The sequence below is a fragment of the Aethalodelphis obliquidens genome, unplaced genomic scaffold (genome assembly GCF_003676395.1).
Source record: "Aethalodelphis obliquidens isolate GAN/ISIS:26980383/991018 unplaced genomic scaffold, ASM367639v1 scaffold53, whole genome shotgun sequence".
In the NCBI taxonomy this organism is placed as follows: Eukaryota; Metazoa; Chordata; class Mammalia; order Artiodactyla; family Delphinidae; genus Aethalodelphis; species Aethalodelphis obliquidens.
Genome location: NW_020837997.1, coordinates 12,743,816 through 12,771,094, shown reverse-complemented (window position 1 = coordinate 12,771,094; position 27,279 = coordinate 12,743,816). Strand labels below are relative to the sequence as shown.

Here is a 27,279-nt window from a genome sequence, read left to right as displayed (position 1 = left end):
GGCCGACCTGCGCGGCGGGCCCGGCGCCGCTCCGGGGGGCGCCTCGCCCGCCTCCTCTTCTTCGGCCGCCTCGTCCCCGTCCTCCGGCCGCGCCCCCGGCGCCGCGCCCGCCGCCGCCAAGAGCCACCGCTGTCCCTTCCCGGGCTGCGCCAAGGCGTACTACAAGTCCTCCCACCTCAAGTCGCACCTGCGGACGCACACAGGTGAGTCTGGCCGCGCGCCCGGCCCGCGCGAGGGCGGCCTCCCGCGCTCCCCCCACCCCCCCGCCGGGACCCCGAAACTGCGTGGCGCGTCGGGGGCGGGGAGGGGGGCGCGCCCGGGCCGCCGCCGCGCCGGCCGGGAGGGCGGGGCCTTGGTGGGTGGGGCGCGCGCGGGGGGCGTGGCGGCCACGCGGTCGGGCGGCGAGCGGATGGCGGGCGCCGAGGCAGCGGCAGCGGCTCGCGGGGCGCGCGTCGCGGCGGGGTCCGCGGGCGGGATCGGGGCTCCCGGGCAGTCTCCTTCACTCTCGGCCTCGTTTCTCTTTTATTTTCCGTTGGTTTCGGATCTGGTTGGTGGGTATCGTGGTCGGAGCGTCCAATTCTGAGGTTCTCGTTCTCTCTTCTGCCTTGGTTTCCTTCTCTGTAGAAAGGCAGGAGGAACCGCGCGCTGCCTCCGAGGTGGCCGCGAGGATTCACCCCAGAGAGCGGCGGAGCGCCTGGTGCAGAGCCAGGTTGGGGGGTGCCCGACACGTTTTTTTTTCCTTTATATGTATTTTAATAACGCGGAAGGCAGGGCTGGGAGTGCGGGTTAGGGCTTGAGTCTGGGGAGGAGGGGGACCCCTGAGGGTGTCACGTCCTCAGTGCGTTTCGCAGCTTCCTGGGTCCCCCCCACGCCCCCGCCTGCAGCGGGAGCCGGGAAGGCTTGGGGGCGGGGGTGGGTTCTGCGCGACACTGTCACGTCTCACAGCCCAGCCGAGGGTGGGGAAGGGCCGCTAGGGAGCCGGAGGTAGGGGGGCTCTGGCCACCCTTTCACTCTGTCACCCCCTCTTTTTCCTCCTGTGGGTCCCCCCAGTCCTCCCCACGGAGTCCCACCCTCAACCCTGAGGATTTTCTCTTGGACTGGGGGTCTGGGGATGGTGGGCCTTGGTCACCAGCCTGAGTTTGAACATTGGAGGTGTTCCTTCTGTTGGAAAGGGCAGGGGGGCTGGGTGGGCGTGCACTTGGACTTGGTGGTTCTGTCCGTTTCTAGCACATTACCTACCGCCTCCGGGTTGCCTTCTCCTGAAGGCCGTTATGGGGGTCACGTCGGGCAGTAGGGTGCATCAGCTTGGCTCAGTGGACACGCTCCCACTGTAGGAACACGTGGAGCGGGTGCATGGAAGCGGGGTTGGACCTAGCGTTGTGGCAGAGACATGGATGGTGTGACCCCTGAGAGTGGCTCAGACCCCCTAGTGCTCTAGTTTGGTTTGTTTTTTTCCACATTCTGTTTGAGTTTCTGGGTCTGGTGAAGGGGGTGGCCACCCCCCTTCCCACTGTGGCTCTGTAGGGACACTTCCCCAGGGTATTCTGGGATCCTTGAGAACCTCGGTGGGCCCCCAGGCCGCCCCCGTAAGCCTTTGGGGGAGAAAGGACTCCTTGTCGAGCGCCTGGATGTCAGTATTGCCATTCTGGTTTTAAAGAGAAAGCGAGGCCCAGGGGACTGAGTTGGGGTGTCCCAGTGATGGGTGGGGAAGGGCAGGGTGCCATCCCCCCATGCCTTGCCCCCTGGATAATAATGGTGCTGGGCCCTGGGGTGGGGGGGGTGCTGCTCCTGAGAGTGAAAGTCGTGCACCTAGGCACCTTTGGTGCCGGTTTTGGAGGGTTTGGGGCACCTTTGTGCTCAGTGATTGCTAATTCAGCATCTGTTTAGTGCTCAGGACCACCAAACCCTACCCAGGGTTTGTGTCAAGGCCTTTGGGTTTTTCCAGCCCCCAGGGGAGGGGGCAGCTGTTTTTATGCCTGTTTTGGGGTGGGGAAGCCATGCTTGTCTGGACCTTGTTACCCACTGCTGGGGGCAGGCCTGGGGAGTGATCTGATGAGGAGCTTTAATTAGATGATGGCTGTCTGCTGCGCCGTTGTCCCCCGAGGGCCTTTGGGAGGGAGTCCCGTTCCACCCGCCTCTGCCTGATGGCGGCTCTCCTCTCTGTAAAGTAAAGAGAGCTCCCATCCTGGCCTGGCCCCATTTTACAGATGAGCAAGCAGGCCCAGCAGGAGCCAGGCGAGTTGAGTGTGGTGCCTCATCATCCCTGCTCCATTTGGCACAGAGGTTTGGGGTGGAGAGACCAGGAGGGGCGATGGGGTCCTTCACAGGGCCACCCAGCTGTGGGGGAGCGGGGACGGCTGTCCTCCGGTCCCCTGTGTCTGGCCCGCAGCCCCTGGCCCAGAAGGAGCTCTCCTGCCTCCAGTGTGGGGCACGGAAGGACTGGGAAGCTGCAGGAGATGTTGACGCGGTTGCCGTGGATACCGAGAGGGAGAGGGAGGGAGGTGGGGCGGGGGCGGAGAGGCTGGCAATCTACTCCTCGCTCTCCCAACCTCCCTCGTCTCCGGACTGCTCCCCTGCCCCAGTGCCCCCAGTGTCCAGCACCTTCTGGTGGGCTCAGGCCCCCTCCCCGCAAGGAGCTGAGATCTGGAAGTGGGGCTGTTAGTCTAGGGTCTCCCCTTCGGCCCTGCTGACTTCGGGGCCGGCTCATTGTGTGGGGCGTCCTGGCTACTGTAGGGTGTTGAGCAGCCTCCCTGGCCCCCACCTGGAGCACCCCCCGTTGTGACAATGACATATGTTCTCAGACATCATCCAGTGTCCCCTGGGCGTTGCGGCAATACCTCCAGCTGAGACCCCCTGTAAAACCCTGTCTGCTTGAGCCAGAGCAAGAGTAGCTGAGCCTTTACAGTGTGTGAGAGGCACTGTGGGGACGACCCAGTCCCCGTCCCCCGGGACTCCTGGAACACTGGGGGGACAGTGACAGCAGCGGTGATGGAGGAAAAGGCTTCCTGTAGGAAGAGGCCGCTGAGCGACACCGCGGGGTCAGATGTAGCAGGGAAGAGTGTGTCCCAGGAGAGGGGCCGGCACCCTGGCTGCAGGGGGTGGGGGCAGGGACCCTGGGGCGTGGATTTGGAGGGCTGCGGCTGTGGTGGGTGGGAGGTGGGGAGGGGGCAGAGTAGGTAAGTGTGCCCTTTAATCCCAAGGGCAGGTGGGGGGGGCGGGCAGGCCCGGCTTTGCAGAGGAAAATCCGTTTATGGGGAAGGGATTAGGATCCGGCAGAGGGATCGAGGAGGGGGGCCACTGTGTTGGAGGGAGAGCAGTGGGCCACCGCACGAATTGGGTGGGAGGGACAAGGCCCAGGACTTGGGGGACAAGAGGCGGCTAGGGCGACCCCTGTTTGCCGAGCGGCCTAAGGGGGGTGGTGGTGGTGGTATTCTTTGCTGAACAGGCCCCCAGGAGGAGAGGCAGACAGGGAAACTGAGGCCCAGAGGGGAAGTAGCCACCGCACCCCCCAGGGCTGTCTGAGTCAGCAGACCCCACCTCCACGCCTCGCAGAGCTGTGAGCGCCCCTAGCGTGCCAGGTGGGGCGCAGGAGACTGGTGGCTTATCTGGGGGGCCAGAATGGGGCAGTGCCAGGGCGTGGGGTGGGGTGCGAGTGCCCAGGACTGCCCGCCCCCCAGCCCCCTCCTCCCGCAGCAGGGTGCAGCGAGCAGCTGGGACTGCTCACGGTGCTGGTGCCCCAGCTGGGGGGCGGGGGAGGGTGCCCCCAACCTTGCAAGGGGCGATAACCACCCCCCACCCAGTCTCCCTGATAAAGCTGGCCCAGATGGCCCGGGAGTTGGCACACGATACCAGCCTGAGGAGCTGGCCTCCCGGGGAGGGAGGGGGGCCACCCTCACCCAGTCCCGTTTCCAGAACAGCGGGGCTCCGGAACACACATGCTCTGGGGGGCCTGAACACACAGGCACTGAGTGGGCCATCACCCCCGATGCTGAAGATGCCAGTCCGAGTGGGGAAGCAAAGCGAGGGCAGCCTGGGTTCCCCAGGAGGGAGGAGAGGTGTGGGGTGGCAGGTGGCCCGCTTTTTATGTAAACGGGGGTAGTGGTGGCTCCTACCTGGGGGGTGGGGAGGTAAACCAGATGACGCACCAGCAAGCTAGCTGGTTAGCTGCTGCTGGAGCTGTAGCAACCTGAGTGCCATTCTTGGGGCTTGTAGACGCTTTCCACGGATGTGTTAAGCACCCACGGTGTGCCAGGCCTGTGCTGTCAGCTTTATGGTCAGGTGGGGGGCACATATCATTCCCAGGAGAGACTGAGCATAAGCATAAGAAAGCCGAGAACGGGGACAGTGGGGGGGGTACCCCAGCGGGATAAGGAGCGTCTGCTCTGAAGGGTGACGTTAGCACAGAGAAGGGACGGAGTGATGGGGGAGAGGTTCCAGGCGGTGCGTGAGGAGCAGCTACCGGGGCTGCAGAGAAGCGAGGCCACAGTGAAGACTTCAGCTTCGACTCCGAGCCAGGGAGCAGAGCACAGGCTGGGCGGCCCAGGCACCCGCCGATGGGCTGCCGCCTCACTCCTGGGCTGAGCTGGGGGAGGGGGGGGTTGGACATATTTTGAAAGGGGCTCTGATGGGATTTGCTGCCAGGTACCACGTGGGGAGGTGAGGGCCTGCAAGACCCCTGCCTACGGTTTTTGGTGGCAACCGCAGAGCAATTGAAATGGAAAACCTACAGGAGGGGCGGGGACAGGGAGAGAGATGGGGGTGGCTAACGTCTAGGGAGTATTTAAGATCACAGAGCACATGAACTTCGCACGGGTTGGTCTTTGTTAAAGCCATCAGGATGGCCAGCCGCACGGGGACCCTGTGCTCTGACCCCCGGACCTCACCATCAATTTTCAATCCTTTTGGCTGTATGTCCGTACTGTCCTTCGCGGCCTGCTCAGGCCTGTCTCCTTTGGGAAGCCCCCTGCCCCCGCACCTGCTGCAGTCCCAGCCTTCTCCAGCTCTCCTGGGATGCTACCTTACCTGGGCCCCTCCCCCGGTGCAGTCCACCTGGTAGGTGGGCATTTGCGCAAGGGTTGGCTGTGGGCCACACACCCCCCTCTTAGGTTAGTGATGACCTCAGGAGGTCACAGTGAAGGTCAGCTGTCAGACCCTTGGCCCCCAGCCCCAGCCCGGGGAGGTGGGGCACTGTCCCCCGTGAAGGCCGAGCACACTGAGCCAGGCCTGGCGCATGGTCGCCAGGACCTCCTTTCCGGCCGTCCTGAGCTCACCCCTAGTCCCAGCCCAAGTCAAAGGGTCAAGTCCACCGCAGCCCCGCCCACCGCATCCTCCTCCGGCACCCAGGTGGACTCAGCAGACAGGCAGCTGCACCCGGCATGCCGGCTCTGAGCCTCTGAATGTTACCGCCTTTCCCGGCCAGAGGACTGAGAGGGTGGCAGGCCCTGGCATCCTGCAGGCATCGCCCGATGTTGTGGGGAGGGAAGCCTGCAAGCCCCGGGCCGCGCCACCCACGTGTGCACGTGCGCTGCGCTACCCAGCAACCCGGCGTGGGGCGGGGTTGGCAGGCGGCCAGCCGGCGAGGCGACCCCCGGCCCCGGCGGGAGCGGGACCACGTGAGCGGGGCCGGCTGGGGCTGCGGATGTCCCTGCCGCCGCTGAGCTACGTGCGGCAGCTGTGTTCCCGGCGGCTGCAGGCGTCCGCCCCTGCGGGCACTGGCACCGCTCTTGCAACCTGCTGGTGGCAAAGTAGAGCTGCGGGACGGAGAGAGGGGAGGGCAGGGCGGGAGGCGGGCCCCGCTGCCCTAAATGGGGAAGTGAGCCAACTGTGGGGCGCACCCGTGGCGGGCTGGCCCCCCTCTCCCCCCCTTCTCCCCCGCCTGCGTCCTGCAAGATGGCGACAAGGCCGCATGCCCCTCGGAGGGGCGTCGCTCCCCCAGGCCCCCGTTTGCTTGGAAGCCAGCAGCCCCGCCCCCAGACTTAGGCCCTCGGGACCTGTCGATTCCAAGTGGGGTGGGGTGGGGTGTACCTTCTGGGGCTGTTTTGAGCCCCGTGATTCTATGGAGGACGTCCCCGCCGGGGCCCCTCCCCCAGCGGCTGCGGACTCTGCCTGCTGGATTGTTGCAGGGGAAGCATGGGGGGGGTGTGTGTGTGGGGCAGCCCCAGGGATTTGGGGCCACCTGTGGTCTTGGACAGTTGCTCTCCCCCCAGCACCATGATTGTGGCCTGTGACCCCTGGGGGAGGTGGCACCAGCGCGTCTGGGTCCCCAGCCTCCTGGGGCGTGCCCTCCCCCAGCCGTGAGTATAACCGACAGGTAACCCACAAGAAACTTTCTGGGGGAGGCTGCTGGGCTTTGACCCCCCCCCCCCCCCTTTTGCCCCGCGCGTGGGGTGGCCGGGTGCCCCCAAGGAATGGGGGGGGGGGGGGGGGGGGGTTTTCCCCCCCCCCCCCCGCTTTTCTGCCTCGCTGGTGGTGTCCGAGTGCGACCAGGAGGAAGGGGTGGGGGAGGGGAGGTTTTAGTCCCGCTCTCTCCTGGGCAGCCCCTCTGAAGTCCACTGGTGCCCCTCAGTGGTTCGCGATCCCTTCCCCCTCCCAGCCCTCTCCCCAGGGCGGGCTTTGAGCTTCCAGAGCAGAGATGTCACTGGGTCACCCTGAGAATGCAGGTTCCCCCCACCCCACGGCTGCGGGTCTGTCCCATGGCCCCCACCTCCGGCTCCTGGTCAGCGGTGCACGCCCCCACTAGGGTGCTGCTTTTCAGGTGCTTCTCTGATCCTCGGCTGAGGACACCCTTCAGTCTGTCTCCCTCAGCACCTCCCCCACCGGTGGGCGTGTTTCCTGAGGCAGGGTCAGCCTGGGTCACCGCAGTCCCCAGTGCTCGGTGTGGGCCTCCCAGTGTGTAACCTACCCTGACCCCACTGTGGCTCCCCCTCCTGCCCCCCAGCTGGCCTCCCCCTCTTCCTCTGCTGGGTTCCGTCCAGTGCCACGAGGGGCGACCCTGCCCACGTGTCCACACTCTATCCACCCCCAACACACCCTGCAAACCCCCTGAGCATTGGGCAACACAACGCCTGGGGATTCCAGGGTCCCAGGTACCCGGCGCTGGGTCCAGAAGGGTGCAAACTCTTGGGTGCTTCACGGCCCCCGGGCCTGGGGCGTGGCGGGGGTCCCCCTGGGTCGGCTGGGGACACGCTGACAACACAGACGTTGATGTGTTGATGAGGGGGGTCGGGTGACCCCCCGGGTTGATGAGGGGGGTCGGGCGACCTTGTTCCGGGGCGGAGACCCCCCCAAGGGATGGGCGGGTGGGGACTGGCAGGCGGGGAAGGCCGTGGCCCGCAGGGGCAGGATGGGCGAGGCCGGCCTGGCGGTGGGAGGGGTCTGCGGAGGAAGTTGCCGGTGGCGGCCCGCCCCTCCCCTCGCCTTTGCTCCGCTGGGGCGGGGCGAGTCCTGGGCTGCCTCGGGCTCCGCCCCTTCCCCGCGCACACCCAGGGGCTGTCCCCGTCTCGCCTTGCGTGCCTCCGCACCCTGCGAGTGCGGCCCCGGGGTTGGCCGGGGTTGGGAGTCCCTTCACATGTCCTTCAGCTTGTAGAGGGGCCACGAGGGTCAGCAGTGGCGTAAGGCATGGGAGGCTGCCCAGACGGTGCACCCCACGGGGTGGTCATTTCCAAAAGGAAGGGGCTTGACTGGGATCGCGAGCACCTGGGAGACCCCGAATGCCCCCACAGGAAGGGCAGAAGGGAGTTTCGCGGGAGTGGGGACGGCAGGACCCGTTTGCATAAGAAGCCTCTCCGAAAACTCGACGTGCGTTCGGAGCGGACACGTGTGTGCCAAGTACACATGACACCGAGGTGGCGCCTTCCTGGGGGTGGGGGCGCGCGGGCGCGCGGTCCTGGGAGAACGCGGTCTCTGTAGATTCTCTTTTCAACCCATGGCAGCTGCTCCCAGTCTGATTACCATTAGTCGTAGGAAATAGAGGGGAGAGTATTCACGGGGGTTCGCGAAATGAGTTGGGGCCGTTTTCTTTAAACATCTACACGTTTTAAATTCACGCCCAGAATTCAGCCTCTAGAACGAGGTGGGGAGGGATGAGGCAGATGACGAGGACCTTTGGGGATCTGATGGGACTTCCTCCTCTCCCTCTCTCCCCCGACATTGACCAATGTCTGTTTGTCCTCCGCCTCCTCCGCGCAGGTGAGCGCCCCTTCGCTTGCGACTGGCCGGGCTGCGACAAGAAGTTCGCGCGCTCCGACGAGCTGGCCCGCCACCATCGGACGCACACGGGCGAGAAGCGCTTCCCCTGCCCGCTCTGCTCCAAGCGCTTCACCCGCAGCGACCACCTGACCAAGCACGCGCGCCGCCACCCCGGCTTCCGCCCGGAACTGCTCCGGCGCCCGGGCGCCCGCAGCACCTCGCCCAGCGACTCGCTGCCCTGCAGCCTGGCGGGCAGCCCCGCGCCCAGCCCGGTGCCCAGCCCGGCTCCCGCCGGCCTGTAGAGTCCCAGTCCAGCCGCCCTGAGCGCGCCCCCGCTGGGCCTGGGCATGGAGTACCAGCAACACGCCTGCTGTCCCGGCCCGGGGCGGGGAACGGACTGACCGCCAGCCCGGCCCCTTCCAGTGTCCCCCTGAGGGCCCCCCAAGATGCCCTTGCCCCCTCGAGAAAACAAGGAGGGGTCTGAGACTGGACCGGGGTCATCCGGGCCTTGGAGTTTGCTCTCGGGAGGGGTAGTGGCCCCGTGTCTGTATATAGCCATGATCGTTAACTCTCTTCCCAGCTGTTAAACAGGGACCCCGGGTGGGTGGCCAGGAGGCGTCCCCCTTCCCCCTTCGCCACCTCCCTGCTTTGAGGGACGTGTGGGCCTTGGGGGGAGGTGGCCCAAGAAAGGCACCCCCTAACTGGTGTTCACACTTGGTCCCCAGGCCCCTCTGTCCAGGTTGGGATGAAGTGTGCAAAGAGCCATAGGTGAACCAGGGGTTACCGCGGGCTGCCTCGTGTCCCCCCATCCCCCGCCCCGGGAGCCCCTCACCCCACCGAAAGCCATTGGAGACGTTCAGGGAAACGGGGGTGTGGCCCGGCCGCCCCCATTCGGGTACTCAATCTCAGGTGTCCACAGGTTCTACCCCACTGCTCATGGGAGGGGCCCCTCAGCTCCCCAGCCTCGAGGGCTGGGTGGGTGGGGACGGGGGAGGTCGTAGGGTTTCCATAGGGGTACCGGTTTTGCTTCTGAGACTTGGGGTAGGGAGGGAGAGAAAGGGGGGTTCTTCCAAAGAGCAATTTGACTCACGGTGGGGGCGGGGTGCGGGGCGCGAATATCACCGGATGGGAGTTACTGCAGGCTTATTTATTTTCCTCTGTCTGCTGGCTTGGGGGCTGTCTTGCCCCTCTGGGTGGGTGTGCGAATGTGTCAGTGAGAGAGACTGTGGGGAAGCTGGCCCCCAGTTTAGATGGCTGGCTCCCCTCTCCTGAAGGGGAAGAGTCCCCGACTTTGGCCTTGTGCAGCATCACGTGACAATCAATCCCTCCTATTTGGGACCAGGCCAGCCTTCGGGCGAAATGCACCCCTTCCCCGCCCTGCGGATGGGGGTGAGGAGGCCCCGGGCCCTTGCTCCATCCTGCCCCGGGCATGGCCACTGGACCAGCGGTTGAGGTCCCGCCCACGCGGGCGGGCGGGCGGGAAGTGGGAGGGCTGACCCCCGAACCCCCTGGGATAGCTCGATTTTTTTGGACCGGGTAGAATATTTTTTCAGGCGCCAATCTCTTCCTTGATCTGGGCCCCGGTGGGTGGTCTGTTGTCCTCAGGCTTTGTGGGTGTGGGGGGGAGGGCCTGCGTGGTCTGAACTTAGGATGAGGAAGGACAGATGTCACGTCCCCTCCTGGTGTCTTCCCACCGTGGCTGCGGTTGGATTTCATTTTGGACAGAGGGACTGAAGACCCCGGCCCTGGAATGGGAAGGGACCCAGGCTCCCTGTCCCATACCCTGAAAAGGCCTATCCCGCCTTTGGCTGCACGAGGTCTGTGACACCCCTCTGTGTTCCAGAACCTTCCTGCCTCCCAGTTGGCGGCTGGGGCGTTTGGATGGCACTAGCGTGGACCGGAACGGCCCTGGCAGGATCCAGGGACAGGTGCCTGGGGTCCTGGGGAGGGCGGTGGGGCTGCGGAGGATCTTCCCGCGGTGGTGAGATGCCTTAGTCCAGGGGGCAGAGGGCGGGCCCGGGCCTTGTTTCCCTTTGTGTCTGTCTGGACGCCCCCCTCATTGTCCCAGCCCTGGCCGGTGCATGTCCGCGGGGGTTGGACTGTGGTCTGAGGACCCAGGGAGCTGAGAACTTGTCCCTGCCCCCCCTCCCCCCCCCGTGTCCAGGAGTCTGGAGGGACCGATGGTCATTGGGGTCTGGCTCCAGCCATTTTAGCTGTGGCCTCTCGAGGTGTGGGGGGGTAGGGTCCTAAGGGATTTGTGCTTTCGGGTGACCCCCCCCCCCCTTGCCCTGCCTGGCCTCATCCTGGTATTTAATTAATTAAACATGTCTTTTTTAAACCCGATTTCCAGAGCCTTGTAGTTTTTCCCATCGCTGGTCCGAGCCGGTGGGCCCTCTGAGTCCCTCTGTCCCCCTCGCCAATGGGGTCCCCAGCCTCCTCTTGGGGAAACTGAGGCAGTGGGCTAGTGAATTCGGGGACCCAGTGGCGGTCTTGGCAACGCCCCTCCAGCCCTAAGGTGCGGGGGGGGGCTGCCCTCTGCGGCGCGTGGCGCGTGCTGCAGTCCAGCGGCACCCACGCCTCGAGCAGCTGCGCCCCCAGCCCGCCTTCCGGCTCCGTTACCCGGCAACCGAGGCGCGGTGACACGGCGCCCGGGGCGTCCGCTGCCCGCCCCCTTCCGGAACCGGGGGCGGGGGGAGCCCGCGCTTCTCTAGACTCTAAAGGACTCGCGGGCTCGACAGGGCTTCTCCCCGGAGGTTCCCCTCGACCCCTGCCTGGCTCCTGTGCCCATCGTCTGGCCGCTCCTGTATCGTGTATGCCTGCTGTATGCCGGCTCCCAATTGAGAGGGCAAGGGGCCTCGGGAGCGTTGAGAAACTGGTGAAGGCTCTGAACCCCTTCTTAGGAAAAGTGCATCCCAGGTTCCAGCGGTCTCCAGAGCCCGGATGGTGTGTGGGGGACTGCGGTGGGGGGAGCGCGGACCCTCCCCACGGGTTTCCCCGCTTCCCGCCCCCGGCAAGGCGGCAGACCTGCCATCTGGTGGCCTCCCCTGGTACTGCACCACCGGCTCCGGCCCACCCCTCCCCAGGGTCCTGTCCTTGGGGCCGCCAAGGTCGCCCCAACCTGGGCACGGGGCCCTCGCCTTTACTCGATGGTGGCCTCCCTCTGGCACTCCCCTTGCTCCCTTTCTCCTGGAATCTGGCCCGAAAGCCCGCAGATCTCGCTCCCTGGACCCCTGTCCCCCTCCAGCTCTGGCAGGCTTCTCTGCTCCTTTGTGGCAGGGTTCCTGGAATGCTGGGTCCACGCGGGCAGCCCCCCCTTTAGTCTCTCTTGGTCGCACTCCCACGTGCCCCGGAAACAGCTCGAAGATGCCCCCTCTGCCTCCTGGATGCTTCATTGGCAGGTGGCCTCGGGACCCCTGGCCCTCCTCCCCAGGTGTGCTGAGGACACCCCCTGGTCCATGCCAGCTGGGCCTCACCCTCAACTCCAGGCCCGGAATGTTCTTACCCCTGCTCCCAGTCTGCCTTGGTCGGCTTCCCTTCATCACTGCGGCTTCATCTTTCCAGGTGTACAGGCCAAAATCTTTGGGGTCACCCGTGACTCCCCTCTTTGTCTCACCACCCACATCCAGTCCACCCAGAAATCTCCCTAGAGCTCTACCTTCAAAACATATCCAGAATCCACCCACTTCTCCCCCCTCCTCGGCCTCCACCTGGTCCCACCTCATCATGGCCCACCTGGACCAGCATGGCCTCCCCTGTGGTCCTTGACTCCCACCCTAGCTCCTGACAGTCTGTCCACCCTGTAGTGGCCACAGGGCGCCAGTGAGCACCTGTACCAGGTCCAGTCCCTCCTCTGCCCATAGGCCTGCAAGGTTCCCACCTCCCTGGGGATAAAAGCCCGTGCTCTCCCCGTGGCCCACAGGGATCTGCACGACCTGCCCCGTCCCCTTCCTGCCCTCCCCTCCTCCCTCTCTGCCCCTTGCTCACTCTGCTCCAGACACATGGACCTTCTAGCTGTTCCTCCAACATGCTAGGCCCGGCCCTGCCCCAGGGTCTTTGCACGGGCTATGCCCTCTTCCTGGAAAGCCCCTCCCCCAGATGCCTGCTTAACTTTCTCATTCGCTTCCTTAGAACTGCTCAAATCCCACCTTTCCCATAGGACTATGTGAACCACCCCTTGTCCCAGCCCCCTACTCTGTTCTACTTCCCCGTCATAGCACTTTTTACCTTGTATCAAGATATTTACTGATTTCCTGTTGTCTGTCTGTCTGCATCTATAATGCTACAGCCACCAGGGTGGGGATCTTTGCTTTGTTCAGGAGCCCACCCTCCTATTGGCAATGGAGGAGAGGCATTGAGAGACCCCTGGGGTGAGGGGTCTCAAGCCCATATGTCTGCAGGGCCAGGTGGCTGAGGTAGGGAGAGAGGTGGGTTGGGAGAGCGGGGAGGTGACCTGCACAGACTACCGCCTGCTCACAGGAGGATCCTTGGTAATTGCCAGCTGGTGGACAGGCTGGGAATTGTAGTTGTATGTGACATCTCCCTACATTTTAAAAATGGGCAACAGGGCTTCCCTGGTGGCGCAGTGGTTGAGAATCCGCCTGCCGATGCAGGCGACGCGGGTTCGTGCCCCGGTCCGGGAAGATCCCACATGCCGCGGAGCGGCTTGGCCCGTGAGCCATGGCCGCTGAGCCTGCACATCCGGAGCCTGTGTTCCGCAACGGGAGGGGCCACAACAGTGAGAGGCCCGTGTACCGCCAAAAAAAAAAAAAAAAAAAGGGCAACAGGCAAATTTACATCATTTGAAAAACTAGTACTGAAACAAAACTGGTACTCAGATACACACATGTTCACAACAGCACAATTCACAATAGACAAAAGGCAGAAACAATCCGAATGTCCATCATTTGATGAATGCATAAAATACGATTTAGGGCAGGGCCTTGGTATACAGTAGGTGCTCAATATTTGATGGATAAATGAGTGAATTGGAACAGGTCTCCTCTGGTAGACCTGGGGATTAGACTGCTGACAAGAGTCCAGGTGGGAGAAATGAAGCGCTTATTGCCAGTCAACCAGGGAGGAGTTGAGTTTCAGAGCCTGAACTGGGTAACTCAGGTGAGGGTTCCCAGGTGCAGGTGAGATGCGCCCGCAGGACTCGAATCGACCCGCAGAGGGCGCTTTAGGGGGACAAGCTAATAGAACGCAAATTGAATGCAAATGAGCCGCAGCCGAGCCGTGTGGGGCGTTTTTTTTTAATCAGGCGCGCCTTGGACAGCCCAGGTGCCGCAGGGGCCTGGGGCTGAAGATGGTGCTTCTGCCGCCGCAGAGGCCCGGGCGGCGGCGGCGGCGGCAAGACACCCGGAAGCCGCAGGCAGGGCAGCCTGCGCCCCCCATCACTCCCTCCGCAGCCGCCTGTCCCAGGCCAGGGGTCCGTGACCCACCTCGGTCCCGCGGGAGCAGGCGTTTCTGATCAGGCGCACTTCGGGCAGCCGCTCCCGGGGTCCCTTGCGGCGTCGTCCCGGGGGCCTCCGGGGACCTCGGAGCAAGATGGCGGCGGCGGCGGGGTCCGTGAGCTGCGGGCGGCGGCGACCGCGGCGCCAGTGAGGGGGCCCGGGGGCCCGGGCGGCTCCGGGCCGGGGCCCCGCCGCGGGACGGACCATGCTACGCTCCACCGGCTTCTTCCGGACCATCGACTGCCCCTATTGGGCCGGGGCGCCTGGGGGACCCTGCCGGCGGCCCTACTGCCACTTTCGGCACCGCGGGGCCCGGGGTCCGGGCGCACCTGGCGAAGGCGGAGCGGCGCCCCCCGCAGCAGGTAATGTCTACGCGCCCGCCCCGGGCTCCGTTCCCTGGCGCGGGCCTGGACCCCAGCGCCCGGGTTTCCATGGTTTCCTGTTCCCCGCTCAGCCCTCTCCCTGCATGGTCGCGGGCTTCGTCCCCCCAAGCCGGGACCACCCACCCCGGGGCCCAGTGCCAGTCGCGGGACCTCTGTAAGCCACCGTTTCCACGAGTGTAAAACGTAAACAATGGGAGGACCTGCTCTCCTAGAGGTGTCGCGAGGGTGGAGCGCGCGGGGATCGGGAAATGAGCGCGGCCGACACTGGTCTGCAGGCCCGGGACTCCTGCCCGGGGAACCGTTCCCGCCGCCTCCCCGGCCCGGGGTGTTGGTTGCAGCCGTTGTTTATTTCCGCGCTTCCTCTCGCGCCGCGCCTCTGCTCGTGGCCGCTCTTGTTTACTACAGCGGAGTCGAGAGGGTCTTGTTTAGCGGCCGCCGACTGTGTGTCGAGCCTGGTGTGTCATGCCAGGGTTAGGGAGTGAGTCAAACCCGGTTGACTGTGTGTTGTGTGTGTTTTGGGGTCGGGGACCGCCTTCCGAGAGAACGCTCAGAGACTGCGCATCCCATCAGCGTGGTGATTATCAATGTCATGGCAGAGTTCGGTGAGAGCTGTCAGGGGGCAGGCAGTGCTTCTCGTAGGAAGTGTGGGCCTTGAGCCGAGACGTGAAGAACGGGGGCAAAAAGAGGGACATCACAAGGAAAGGCCCGCCGGGAGGATCGAGTGTGGTGTCATTCTTTCCGAGGGGAATTCAGGCTCCCGCTGTGGCCCCTGTCCTCCGGGACTGGCTCCCCCTTTCCATCAGGGCCCAGATTTCCCCCATAAGGCACTGGTCCTTGTCTCAGAGTCTTCTTACTTGAAGAGAGGGGCGTCATTGCTAGGATGAAACCATAGGGCTGTTTTCCCAGTTTGCCAGAAAAAAAAAAAGGTAGAATTTTCTTCAAATTTCCACTGTAAATTTGCTCAGACCGCTGGCCCCTGTAGCCCAGTGTTTGCTACAAGGTCGGGCTCCACACCTGCGCTGGGCTCCAGCCTGCGTCTCAGGAACCTTCCCTCGAGGAGGGAAGACAGACGTGCACGCAGGTGCCTGAGCTTCAGGTCTGGGAGAGGGGAAGGGGGTGAGTGAGAGGCCTCTCGGTGGTCACCCTGTCACAGGGCAGTTTCTCACTCCATCTGTTGAGTTATTGGTGGCGTGTGGTGTGGCGTTCTGTAAAGAGCCCCTGGTGTCTGGGTTCCTCACTGTCAGGACAGACCGGGCGGGCCGGCTCCCTGAGACCCCGGGACTGACTCTTCTGCAGGCCCACAGGTGGCCTTCCAGCCGTCTGCGCTCTGGGGCGCTGACTTCTCTTCCCGTGCATTTCTCTCGTGCCAAGTCAGTCTCTTGATTGCTTCCTACACCACAAATGGCCATTTTCCCAAAGGATCGTTTTTGAGAATCCATTCGGTTGATGTAGCCCTGTCTGCTTCACTTTCCCGCAGGAAAAAGTGCAGCTGCCTACCCCTCACCCCAGTGTGTCTGCATTTTCCTTTTGCAGGTGAGAATAAGCAGCCCTCTTCCCATCACAGAGGGCGGGGCCTGGGGGGCGTGCTCTGGTTACCTTCTGGTCGAGGGCTACCTTGCCCTGCAGAGAGGCAGGGGCAGATCCCAGCCTGGCCTCTTTCTCGCTGCGGGGCCTCTCTGACACTCTCTTTCCTTCTCTGTGGCGTGCTCGTGGGCCAGGGGGAGTGTGTGCCTAGACCTCCCCCACCCCTTCAGCTCCCGTTGCTCCAGATTTTGACAAACCCACTTCCCATCGGGCTTGGAGAGACTGCAAAAATCCAGGCTTTGGGGGTCCACTTTTGACCAGATAGGCACGGCCCAAGCACAGGTGCTTTGGCAAGGGTGGGCTGCGCAAGGATGCTGAGGTGCTGGGTGATGGCCACCTGCAGGCAGGATGTGGGGGTCCCTGTGTAGCCCAGCACCTCTGGCCTTGGGTTGATGGCCTCCTGAGGGCTGGGTGGGCATCCCGTTCTTCCCGGCCCTCAAATCTGCCCTCCTGTGCTCCAGGGTCCCCACCTTGGCACTCAGCTGGGGGATGCCCAGTTACCGCCACGCACCCTCAGTCGTGCTCTTTAACCAGTGGTAGGGACGATTGTCCCCATTTTAGGGACAAGGAGACAGGCCCAGAGAGGGGAAGCCACGCACCTGTGTACACATGGCTGGTAAGTGGGGGACACGGGGTTGATCTGGACTGTCAGGCCCTTGCCCCTCACCACCGACGGCCGATTCCTGCTGCCTGACACATGTGGGACCTGGGCACCTGGGTACCCATTACATGTGGGCTCAGTGCTGTGCCCTGAGGCTGGGAGGTAACAGTGAGAGCTGGGAAAGATGGTATAGCAGGGCCTGAGCACTGAAACCTTCCAAGGATGGGCCGGAAGGAGGCTGGAAGGCGGGGGTGGCCCCAGCTGGGTGGCAGTGGCAGCTCCCTGGGCAACCCGCTCCCCGGGGTCTCAGATTTAGGCCTCGGCAGCGGCCCCTTGTGGTCTGGAATCCTGAGAGCAAGCCCTGCTTCTCCAGGGAAGGTCGCAGCCAGGAGTCAGGCAGGGAAGGGAGGGTGCAGCCAGAGAAACGAGTGCTTCCAGAAGAGGGTGGGTTTTGTTTGATTTTCTCCGCGAGCTGACTTGGAACAGGAGGGGGCAGCAGCCCCTGCAGTATCACTGCCCCGGGCCGCTGGCCACGCTGCCCCTTAGCTGCCTCCCCCGTGGGCTGGGTGCCAGCAGCTTTCCCACTGCCCTGATGACAGTGCTTTCCTCGGTTTGACACTTTCTCTTCCAGAGTGAACTGCTGTGTGCACTTCCCTCCCTCCCCTTCCTGGGAGAGAACTGATACTGAGAAAACCTCAGCAGAGAGCAGAATCACCTTTGTGTCTGGAGGCCCAGCCAGGGTACTTGAGGACCTGGGAGGGATTTTCCTAGCTGGTTGTCAGGTGTGGTCTTTGGTCAGGCCAGCCACGGCCTCTCACTTCATCGGGGGGTCGGGGGGAGCTATGAAGAATAGCAGAAACTGGGGACATGGGGGGTTGTCCTCTGGGCCAGTCCTGGGCACTTTGAGGTGTGGAGCAGCCTCCCTGGTCACAGCCCCTCGATGCCAGCAGCCCCCCCAGTCACAACGTGCACAGATGTCAGATGTCCCCAGACGTGGCCCAGTGTCCCCTGGGGGGGCGGGATCACCCTGGGTTAGACCCCCTGGTCATAGGCTGCTTCTTGCTGAGGCCACTTTTTTTATTTAAAGTCTCCTCCCTGCCCCTCCCAGGGAACTGTGTGCCCAGGTGCAGCTCCAGCCCCAGGGAGCCCGGGCCACCAGGCTCAGAGGACAGAAGCTGTGGCCTCCCAGAGGAGGGGCCTTCACTGCCATCCCGTGGGTGGTTCTCTTGTTCTATTGTTCTTGACTTTTTTGTAAAGAGAGAGTAGAGAAGAGGTACTGTTGGATTTTCAGAGCAGAGTTCGTCTCTTACACCAGGATGAGAAGAATCTAGGTTGTATTTGTGGTTCAGCCCCACCCAGATGCAGCCCTTGTCTTCGGGGGCAGTGTCCCAGCCAGCGGCAGCCTGGACACGTTGTCTCTCCATTCAGAGCGCTTTTTTTTCTGGACTTGGAGAACGTTCATTTTAAAACCACTGGAGAATGCCGCAAAGTCAAAGGAAAGATGTTTCATATGTTGTCGCAAGTCCTGCATCTGCCGGCTTGTTGTGCGTCCTCCCAGCCTCAGAAACAAAAGGCTCTGTGTCTCTTTTCTGTACTCGTGACCCTGCCTCACTGGTGAAGTTGCATTCTTTTGTGGAGGCTCCAGAGACTCCAGTGAGGTGAGAGGCCGTCCCCAGGCCTGCGGCCCCTCTTCAAGCACTTGGGGAACTTTAAAAACCTGCCTTCTTGCCCAGATCCAGGCTTGGGACACTTGAATAAGGGTACATCTGCCTTTAAAGCTGTTTTTGGTATTTTAGGATTCTTTGCTTCGTGTCAGTAAAGCAGTGTCTCTCACCGTGGACAGTCCTGATCCCCTGGGGGACACAGGGCGATACAGGGACATCTGCGGTTGTCATGACTTGGGGGTGCTCCTGGCAACAAGGGGGCGAGGGCCAGGGATGCTGCTCAGTGCCCGCGGGTGCCCAGGATGGCCCCCTTCCCCTACACACACAGACTTTTCCAGCCCCAAACGTCAGTGGTGCCAGGTGACATGGAGCAGCCTGATCAGTGTCCCAGCACCTGGCCCCTTTCGTATTTGAGAATAGGACAGGAGGGCTGGCCACGCCTGCAGGGAGCCAAGAACCCCGAGAATCGTCGCTGCCCCAGCTCCTCCGGCTCTGGAGGTGAGGCAGGGCGGCCCAGGCGCCCAGGTTGGGGTGGACAGGGACAGCACCCTGCTGGGAGAGCTCAGAGGACCACGTGGGTGCCCGAGTGTTCCCCCCACCCCCAGAGCATCCTCCAGAGAAGAGGTACAGGCGCCACGGCTGGCTTTCAGCCCTGCAGGTGGAGTAGGGCCTCAGATGAAGACCTTTTGGCTCCACCTTCCGTTGTGCGAAGAGCCTGGCGTCAGTTACTTCTGCAAAACGGGGTCGCGACGCAGACCCTCTACACACAGTGCGCCTCTCTCGTCTCAGCTGTGCTGCGCAATGCTCCTGCTTTGCCGTCCTCCTCCACTTCCATTCTGCCCTCAGAATCCCCCACACAGGATCATTTCCAGTGACGAGCGAGTGCTGGGTGCATAGGAATTTGGTTTATTATTATTTAAGCTGTCCAAGTGCGGAAGGTAGACTTCTGCTGGTCTGATCTGACTCAAAGCAAAACCTGGAACGCTAAAGAGGAAAAGTGCAGAAGGAGGATCACGGGAGCTGGGAGGTGGTCAGGGCAGATCCGGCCGGAGCCCCATAGGGTTGTCTCCTGGTCCCCTGTCCTCCTTGGTGGTGGCAGGTCCTCAGGCTCCTGCGGTAGCCAGTCTGCCCTTTGAAGAAGCAGGCACATGTGCCAGCGGTTTTAGGGCGCTGGGTCCGTGGCTTCCTCTGAGCACTGAGGCTTTCTGTAAAGGGCCATGTGGAGCACCCTGCCCCCGAGGGCTGCGCGGGTGGCAGGCAGTGTCGAAAGCCCAGGAATGTTGCTGGGGGAACTGCCCTCCTGCCTGCTGCTGTAGTTGCTGGGGGGAGCAGGACGGGTGGCTGATGGACCTGGGTGCTCTGGGGGCTGGGACTTGGCCATCTCACAAGCTGTGGCCTCAGCCTGGGCATGCACGCGGGCACGGCACAGCTTCTGTGTCGTCCGTAAAATCAGGAGCTGGCTCTGGGGCCTTCCAAGGGCTCTTCTGGGTCTGTCTGAATTCAGTACTTATCTGGGGACCAGGCTGTGGGGACTCTGCAAGGGAAGGAGGGATGTCCAGCAGCACAGATAACGGCCCAGAGTCCGGGAGAGCGAGCCGTTGGCACCTGAGGTTGCAGGGAGTCGGGCGAGTATCCCCAAGCAAGCAGTTACCGAGCTGGGCTTTGAAGGATGAATAGAAGTTTGCCTAGTGGCTGGAAGTGGAATGTCCTCCATTCTTTATGCCTTTGAGGCCTCTGCCACTTGGGTAGCTTCCTGGGGCAGGGCTGGTCTAGTTGCTCTTCTTCGACTCATCCTTGTGTCCTGCTTACCTCTCGTGTGGCGGGATGGTGTCTGTCTTCTCCTGGCCCCCCTGCCCACCCCCTTGTGTTGTGACCGTCCCCTGGGTTGGAGGAGTCCCCACTGATGTCTAATCAGAGCACAAGTGGGCGGGGGGTAGGGGTGGGACCACTGTGTGCTTCTTGTCTTTGGAGGTGCAGTGGGGAGGAGGGGTGGGGTGATGGGGAGTCTTTCGGGGCCCAGAAAGGATCGCGCGGCGCTGGGTCTTCTGGTCTGGGGGCGGGGAGCCAGGGTTTGGGGTTAGGCAGATCCCTCACCCGCTGCTCTAGACCCAGCCTCCTCTCTCCTCTGTGAGGGGGGCTGACGCGAGCAGGGCGAACGTAGAGATTAAAGGGGAAGGCCTCGGAGCCGGCTGGGTGGGGGTCACGTGCCTCCCAGTGGGGTCCCCACGCTCATGTGTCTGCTCATTTTCGCTTGTTAATTTTACGTGCAGCTAGAGCTTGTGGGCCGGGCGTCTGCGCAGTTATGGAAGGGTGCGGAGTGTTTTCTGGAATGGAAGGGCGTGGTGGGAGCAGAGAGGAGCAGGGGGAAGGCTTGGAGGGGTTGGAGGTGGCCACCACCCCATGTTGTCTTTCGACCCACCGTGGGCTCTGCGTGATCCGTTCCCTGAGCGCTGTGGCCCCGAGTGTTTGCTTTTCCCGGCGTGGAGGTGGGGCAGCTGGCCTGGGCCCCGCTGTGCCGGATGCTGCTCAGAGCTGGTGATCAGAGCCGGTCGGGACTGGGTCACTGGGAGAGTGTCCAGCAGCACCAGAGCCGGGAGTGGGAGCTGGTGCACACAGAACTGGGCACAGGGACGGCTGAAGAAGGCTCGGCCCCATGAGCTGGCCGGGAGCCTTCCCAAGGGGCGTCCTTCAAGCGGTGGCCCACCTGGGCAGGCCCTTGGCCTTGTGGGTGTCCCTCTAGTGGCAGTAGCCAACCCCTTCCTTGCCCTGGGCCGGGGGCAGGAACTTCTGAGAGTGTAACCCCAGCAGCCAGGCCTTCAAGGTGCTTTTCCAGTCATCCCGAGGTTCGCCCCCTTTCCGAAAAACAGCCCAATTAATCTTGTTTACCAAAGGCATGCTTCCCTGGTGCAAGCCCTGAAGGAGCTCCCATTGGCTCCCAGCCAGGTTAACTCCCCAGTAACGGGGAGGTGCTTCTGAGGTGCTCCCACGGCCATTCCTGACCTCTCGAGGGTCACCTGTCGAGTCGCTTGTAAAACATTTTCTTGGGGAGCTTCTCCAGTTCCTACTGGTCCCTGAGGCGGGGTACGGCGGGGGCGCTAGGTAGCATCACAGATATCTTCTCCATTTGCCCGCCTCCCCCCACGAGCCTCCAGTAGCCTTGGCAGGGGCTTGGGGCTGCAGCTCCAGGGACCAAGCTCTGGGCCCCATGCACTAGCTTCTGAGCTACAGGGGGCTGCTGCCGAGCCCCTGGCAGCTGTGTCCTTGATGCGGCTAGACCTGTCTGGAGCTCCTCGGGTTGGTGATTTGGCCTTATGGTACCTTGGGGACACTGAGGCCCTGGAGGGGAGGGTGTTGGCCTAGACCGGCTCACGCCCACCTTGGGCTGTTTCTTTTGCTTTTTGGTGTAGCCTGATGGGGTATGAGGAGGCAGCCTCCCCTGGGACTGAAAACACCCCACGCTGACAGAGCTCCTGGAAGCTCAGATCTGAGGGGCTGGGGGCTGGGTCCCAGGGCACCTCCTTCCTCTCCTTGCTTCCAAAGCACAGACTTGTTTGTGGGTGGATCCCTTTCAAAATGCAAAGTGCAGGGGTTTGAACTCTGCCCTTACTTGGGAAGGGCTAGAGGCACTCCTGGGTGATTTGCATGTTGTCTGTGGCCCTTTGTGACCTGTTCCAGAGCAGGTCAGAGGTGGGGAAGGACCCCCATCCATTTGATCCTCACCCTGCCCTGCCCACCTCTCCTGGGGGAGGGCATTCCCACCAGCTGGGCCCTTGCTCCTGTCCCCCACCTAGGGGAGCCGGCTGGGGTGGGAGCCATCTTGGCCTCAGGAGGGAGGTTGGGAGTGAGGTGGGTTGGGCTGGAGGCCCCCTGAGACCGGCAAGACCCGACCCACCCTTCACTTGAGATGCCCTGTAAGTGCCCCCTGGCTTGTGTCCTGGGCCCTCCACTCCAAGGGGACGGCGTGCGGGGGCGCTGGCTCTTCTGTTCATCCGGGCGGGTGGTGGGCTAGCGGTGGGTCTGCTTTAGTGCCTTCGGACCCGTTGAGGGTTAGGGTGGGCTGGGAAGAGGGCCCTGGATCTCGCTGTTGGGGTTTCTAGCCTTTCCTCTCTGTGGTGCCTTCACCTTGAACCTTGTGGGGGGGCAGAGGGCCCAGTGGCTGTGTGTCCTGACCTGTCCCCCACTCCGCCCTTCACCCTGGCATCCTCAGCTGGGAGGTGGGGGCATGAAGTGACTGCTCCCCGGCACCCCAGTCCCGCTGCCCCCTGCGGCCTCTGCAGCTTGGTTTTGCCTCCCCATCTATAACCTGCAGCCTGGGTGTGTCCTCGCTGTTCTGAAGCACAGATGTACGCGCGTCCTTTTTCCTTTCTAAGCATTGTTTGAGAAATAGGTTCCAAGGTACAAGCCAGACAACAGGCCTGCAGTGGGCCCCGCCCCACCTTGGGCCCCCAGGCGGCCCAGGCCCAGCCACTGGCCCCGGCAGTGCCGGGTTCTCTGGTGCTTCATCAGTGATGCGTGCGTTTCCCGGGGCTTCTGCAGCAAGACCCCACTCACCAGTGCCTTAAAACAACACAGGGTTTTTCCTCTGGTGGTTCTGGAGCTCAGAGGTCCAAAGTGGGTCTCCCTGGGCTACAGTCCAGGTGTGGGCATGGCTTATCCCATCTGGAGGTTCTGGGAGAATTGGCTGTTATTTTGCTAACCAGAAAGCACCAAATCGATCCACTTTTGTGCCAGAGGTTTTACAGGTTATGTCTGGCAGACGCTCTAACAATGAACCGTCTCTACGTTCTGGAATATTTGAACACGTTATCCTTTCTCAGAACGTTGGGCTTTATTTGCTTACATCTTACTGAGAATTTCCGCACCTCTGTCCTGAGTCTCCCGTGAGTTTCGTGTCCACGTGGGTGGTATTGGGGTTGGACTGGTCTCGTGGAATACACCCTGGAGCCAGGTAGCCCGCCAGCCGCTCCGCCACCCCTGTTCAGCTTGATACAAACCTAAGTGTGTCCTGTGCCCGCCTTGCCGTCCACCCCACTTCGTGCTTCCCCAACATTGCCCATTGCCGGAACGTCTTTCACGCCGTGGCGCTGTTCCCTGGACATCGTCGTGCCTCGCTTCCCCCGTGAGATGTGCTGTGCTGTCCTTCGTCCACCCCACCCGCTGCCCCTTCCCAGTGGACGCTTCGGGGCTTTCTGTGTCCTCACTGGTACACACGCAGCCGGTGGAGTTCTCTGTGGGCGAGAGTGCGTGTGGGGGACAGAGCCCTAAAGGCGCTGTCACCAGGCAGGGCCATGTGCATCCGCCTGTCCACCCGCTGCTGTGGGTGGGCTGTGTCGGCCCCGCCTCCCGCTCCCTCTCGCACCCCTGTCGCCCCCCAGTCAGGCGTCTGTGCGCTCTGCGCTTTCTGCCCTGGCTGGGTGTCCGGCCTCCCCGGCTGCAGGGAGCAGCGTGGTGTGTCTTCAGTGTGGGCTGGGCCCTGGGGGGAAGCCACCCTCTCGCCCAGCTCCCCAGGCCTCATCATCCCCTGTCCCAGGCAGTGAAGTCGCCGGGATCTTGTGGCCTCCTCTGGGGCCTGGGCTTTGTGCCCTCACCCCACCTGGCAGCCTCTTCGGGGCAGGACCTGCAGGGAGGGGCCCTCTGGAAACCCTGACTTGCTGCTGGAGCCTTGGTGGGGGTCGGCCGGAGGTCTGGCCCCCGGTAGGTTCTGGAGGCTGGTACTCTGCTCTTCCTTGCTGGCACCTGGGGTCGAGGCCCGGGACGAGGCAGTGACCAGTCACTGGCTCGTCTGGCCTGCTGCTATAGCCACCTGCTCATTGCTGTTTTCTCCCTCTCCGTTTCAGGGCTCGGTTATGACCCGTACAACCCCGAGCTGCCCAAGCCCCCTGCCCAGAGGGAGAATGGCGCCCTGGGCAGAGGTGCCGAGCCCCGCTCAGACATCCTGGAGCTGGAGCTGGTCAACCAGGCCATCGAGGCCGTGCGCTCTGAGGTGGAGCTGGAGCAGAGGCGCTACCGGGAGCTCCTGGAGACGGCCCGGGAGCATGGCTCGGCCGAGGCCCCCGCCCTGGCGCCCCACGGCCCCACTGCCGGCCTGGATGGGGACACCTTCTCTCTATCCTTCGAATACAACCCCGGCGGCCGTGGCCTGTTAAGCCCCGATGCCAGCTACCAGCCCACGCCTCTGGCCAGCCCCACCGAGCCTGGCACCAAGTACTCGCTGGCCTCTCTGGACCGGGGTCAGGGCCATGGTGGAGGGGCTGGTGGCACCCTGGAGTACGTCCCCAAGGCCGTGGGCCAGCCCCGGCGGTATGGCCGCCCCATCTCCAGCGGCAAGTACGTGGTGGACAACTCCAAGCCATCTACAGACCTGGAATACGACCCCCTGTCCAACTTCTCCGCCCGCCTGCTCAGCAGGGCCAGCACCAAGGACGACAGGGCCCCCAAGCGGCCCCGGGGCTCCCGCGGCAGTGAGCCCTACACACCTGCACCCAAGAAGCCCTGTGACCCCTTCGGCGGCTGCGACGCCAGGTTCTCAGACTCTGACGATGATACCGCTGCTGCTCCGGGTGACAGGCTCGCCACCGCCAGCCCCCCGAGAGCCCGAGTGGGCCCTGAGAGCAAGGCCCTGGGGAAGCCGGGCTCTAGGGAGGGCCCAGAGCCTGAGGAGGGCAGCCTTCGGGAGACCAAGGAGATGGCCGTGCAGTACGACGTGGGGGACCTCGGTCAGCCTGCCAAGGGCCCAGGCGGGCTGCCTCCTGCCAAGCCCAGTTCCCCGGGCAGGGCCTCGCAGGAGCGCAGCAGCCCCAAGGAGGGGAGACCCAAGAAGAAGAAAAGCGGGGGGCCGCCGGCCGCCGGCCGCAAGGATGGTGTCGGGAAGACAGGCAGGGGTCAGGATGGAGAGCATGGGAGGCCAGCCGAGAAGCCCTGTGTGGACAGGAGGGGCCCGCGGGCCGGCAGCCCCCGGCACAGGGCGGAGCGGCCCCAAGGGACCAAGAAGAAGCCATCTTCAGCCACTCCGGTGGCCAGCTCAGGGAAAGGCCGGCCCGAGGGGCCGGGACCGCGGCCCAGCCCCGCACAAGGGGCTGCCCACCAGCTGCCAGACAGGACGGGCAGGAAGACCCCGTCAGGGAAGCTGGCACAGCGGAAGGCCCGCTCGCTGGATGAGGGTGCCCCCCGGGGTGCCCCCAAGCTGCCGAGGCGGGCCCTGAGCCACGCCGAGCTCTTCGGGGATGAGAGCGAGGACGAGGACCCGGGGCCCGAGGCGCCCACCCCGCGGCCGCCCGCCCTCCCCAGCCTCAGCTCCAGCTCCGATTCCGACTCGGACTCCAGCCTGGGCCTCTGTGGCGCGCAGGGGCCGCCCAAACGCCTCAAGGCCTCCCCACCCGCGTCGGCCAGCCGGTCCTCCCCTCCCCGCCCCTCCTCCTCCTCCTCGGGGGCGGGCTCCGACGTGGACTACTCGGCCCTGGAGAAGGAGGTCGACTTTGACTCCGACCCCATGGAGGAGTGCCTGCGCATTTTCAACGAGTCCACCGCTGTCAAGACAGAGGACAAGGGCCGCCTGGCCCGGCAGGTGAGGGCGGGCTGGGCTCGGGCAGCCGGGCTCCTTCCTGGCTTCCCCCGTGACTGGAGTCCCAGCGCCTGGTGGAGATGGCTCGCTCAGTGTCGGCCTCTCAACTCGTTCAGAATTCAGGACCCCTCGCTGGCTGCCTGCTGCCCCCCTGCACCCCGTCCAGAAAGAGGACGCTGGCTTATGGCCCACCCAGCGGGGTTCCCACGGCAGCCTTCTGAGAGCATCCCGGCCAAGGGGTATCAGGCACCACCATCCCGCCTTCCTCAGCCCTCTCTCCCCACTGAAGCGTTGCTTCTCCTCTGCCTCTCTTGCCTCTCCCCTCCTCCCTCCTTCCCCGGCTTCCCCCCCCTGCAACCCATCCCTGACCCCCCCAAACTCAGCCAGCCTCCACCTTTCTGGTCTCCTGCTGCAGTGTCCCCACCTCGCCACCAGAGGGAGCTTGCTCTAAACAAAGCAGGCTGAGCCAGTCAGTCCCTGCAGAGAACCTGCGGCTTCTGAGGGATCCCAGGGTGGGACCCTGGCCCCGCCCCTTACTGCCTCCATTAGTGCCCCACCCTGTTCTTGGCCCTTTGCTTTTCTGATTTCTTCCCCTTCATTCCCACGATTCTGAGCTTGTCCCTGTGCTGGCTGGGTGGGAGGGGAGCAAGAGGCAGGCGTGAGCATGGGCTGGGCCAAGTCTGCAGAACTCACCATCCGCAGGGCCTGGGAGGGGGGCCCGGGGTTCAGGCAGCAACTGGGGGCCTTGGCTCCGGGGCGCCAAGTCTGTTTGCTCACCTGGGAGGTGGGGCAGATGCCCCAAATCGCATCTCTAGACGCGGCAGCCCTCCCTCAGCACGGTACTGTCTTCCACCCACTACTCGGGCCTGGGAGTCAGATCCTCCGCGTGCTGCGGGCCAGGGTGAGAAGAGCCGCGGCATCGGTGTGTGTGTGGGGGGCCTCGCTGAGGGCCGGATGTGTGTCTCAGCCCCCCAAGGAGGAGAAGACCGAGGAACAGGGGCACTCGGGGCTGACCACTCTGTTTCCTGGGCAGAAGAGGAGGATCTCTCACCTCTCCAAGCAAGGCAAGGAGGTAAGGGAGGGCCCGCTTCTGGGTCCTGGGTAGAGGCTGGCAGGGGGGAGATGGGCCTCGCTCTCCCTTGCCCATGGGTGCCTCTGGCAGCCGTGGATCCAGCACTGCCTGTGTCCTGCAGAAAAATGCCAGGGACCCACGTCCAGTCATCAAGTTGCGCTTAGTGCGCAGAGTGGGGCACAGAGCAGGGACAGCGAGATGAGGGGCAGCCCTCCAGCAGGGTCGCACTGCCCCATCCCAGTCCCAGTTCAGAGGTACGCTGTGTGATCTTGGGCAAGTGGCGTGACCTCTCTGAGCCTAGGTTTCCTCCCTTGTGGTCCAGAGACAGGATCAATTGTCAGTCACTATGGGGCTGCTCAGTTAGTTAGCACAGGGAAGGCTGGAGCAGAAGACAGGGCTCCTGGCTGAAGAACTGCAGGTGATCCAATCACCAGACCCCTGCCCCACCCGGATGGGGATTTTGGAAGTACAGTTCAGAGAAGATTGGATCAAGCAGGATCTAATCTAGGTGCTGGGGGTTCCCACCCACTCTGTGTCTATATAAGGGCTGAGAGCACAGTCTGGGCACTTAGAAGCCAGGACAGCAGGGCTAGGAAGGGACCTGGGAGAGTGAAGCATCATGGTGAATTTGAGAGCCGAAGCACCAAGCTGGTTCCCTCCCGGGTATCTGCAGACTTGGGGGGAAGCTAGTTGGTTCCTTCCAGGGTATCAGCAAACTCAGAAGACCAGCTGGTTCCCTCCGGGACCCCTGCACACTCAGGAGGAGGAGAGCTG

The 27,279-nt window shown here is 63.5% G+C and overlaps 2 protein-coding genes across 3 annotated transcripts in view; both read left to right on the top strand.

The window, feature by feature from the left end:
• KLF16 (KLF transcription factor 16) overlaps positions 1 to 10,530 on the top strand; it is a 19,214-nt gene extending 8,684 nt beyond the window's left edge. Inside the window, exons 2-3 of the mRNA XM_027086028.1 lie at positions 6 to 203; positions 8,188 to 10,530. Coding sequence (XP_026941829.1) covers positions 6 to 203; positions 8,188 to 8,489 — 500 coding nt within the window. The 3' untranslated portion in view covers positions 8,490 to 10,530. The remainder of the gene's footprint in view (positions 1 to 5; positions 204 to 8,187) is intronic.
• Positions 10,531 to 13,656: 3,126 nt separating this feature from the next.
• Positions 13,657 to 27,279, top strand: part of REXO1 (RNA exonuclease 1 homolog) — a 20,713-nt gene continuing 7,090 nt past the window's right edge. The window contains exons 1-3 of one of the 2 annotated variants that reach the window (XM_027085632.1): positions 13,657 to 14,002; positions 23,710 to 25,436; positions 26,401 to 26,505. In XM_027085632.1, the coding sequence (XP_026941433.1) occupies positions 13,846 to 14,002; positions 23,710 to 25,436; positions 26,401 to 26,505 (1,989 nt within the window). In that variant the 5' untranslated portion in view covers positions 13,657 to 13,845. The remainder of the gene's footprint in view (positions 14,003 to 23,709; positions 25,437 to 26,400; positions 26,506 to 27,279) is intronic. The other variant, XM_027085631.1, reaches the window with a different exon arrangement.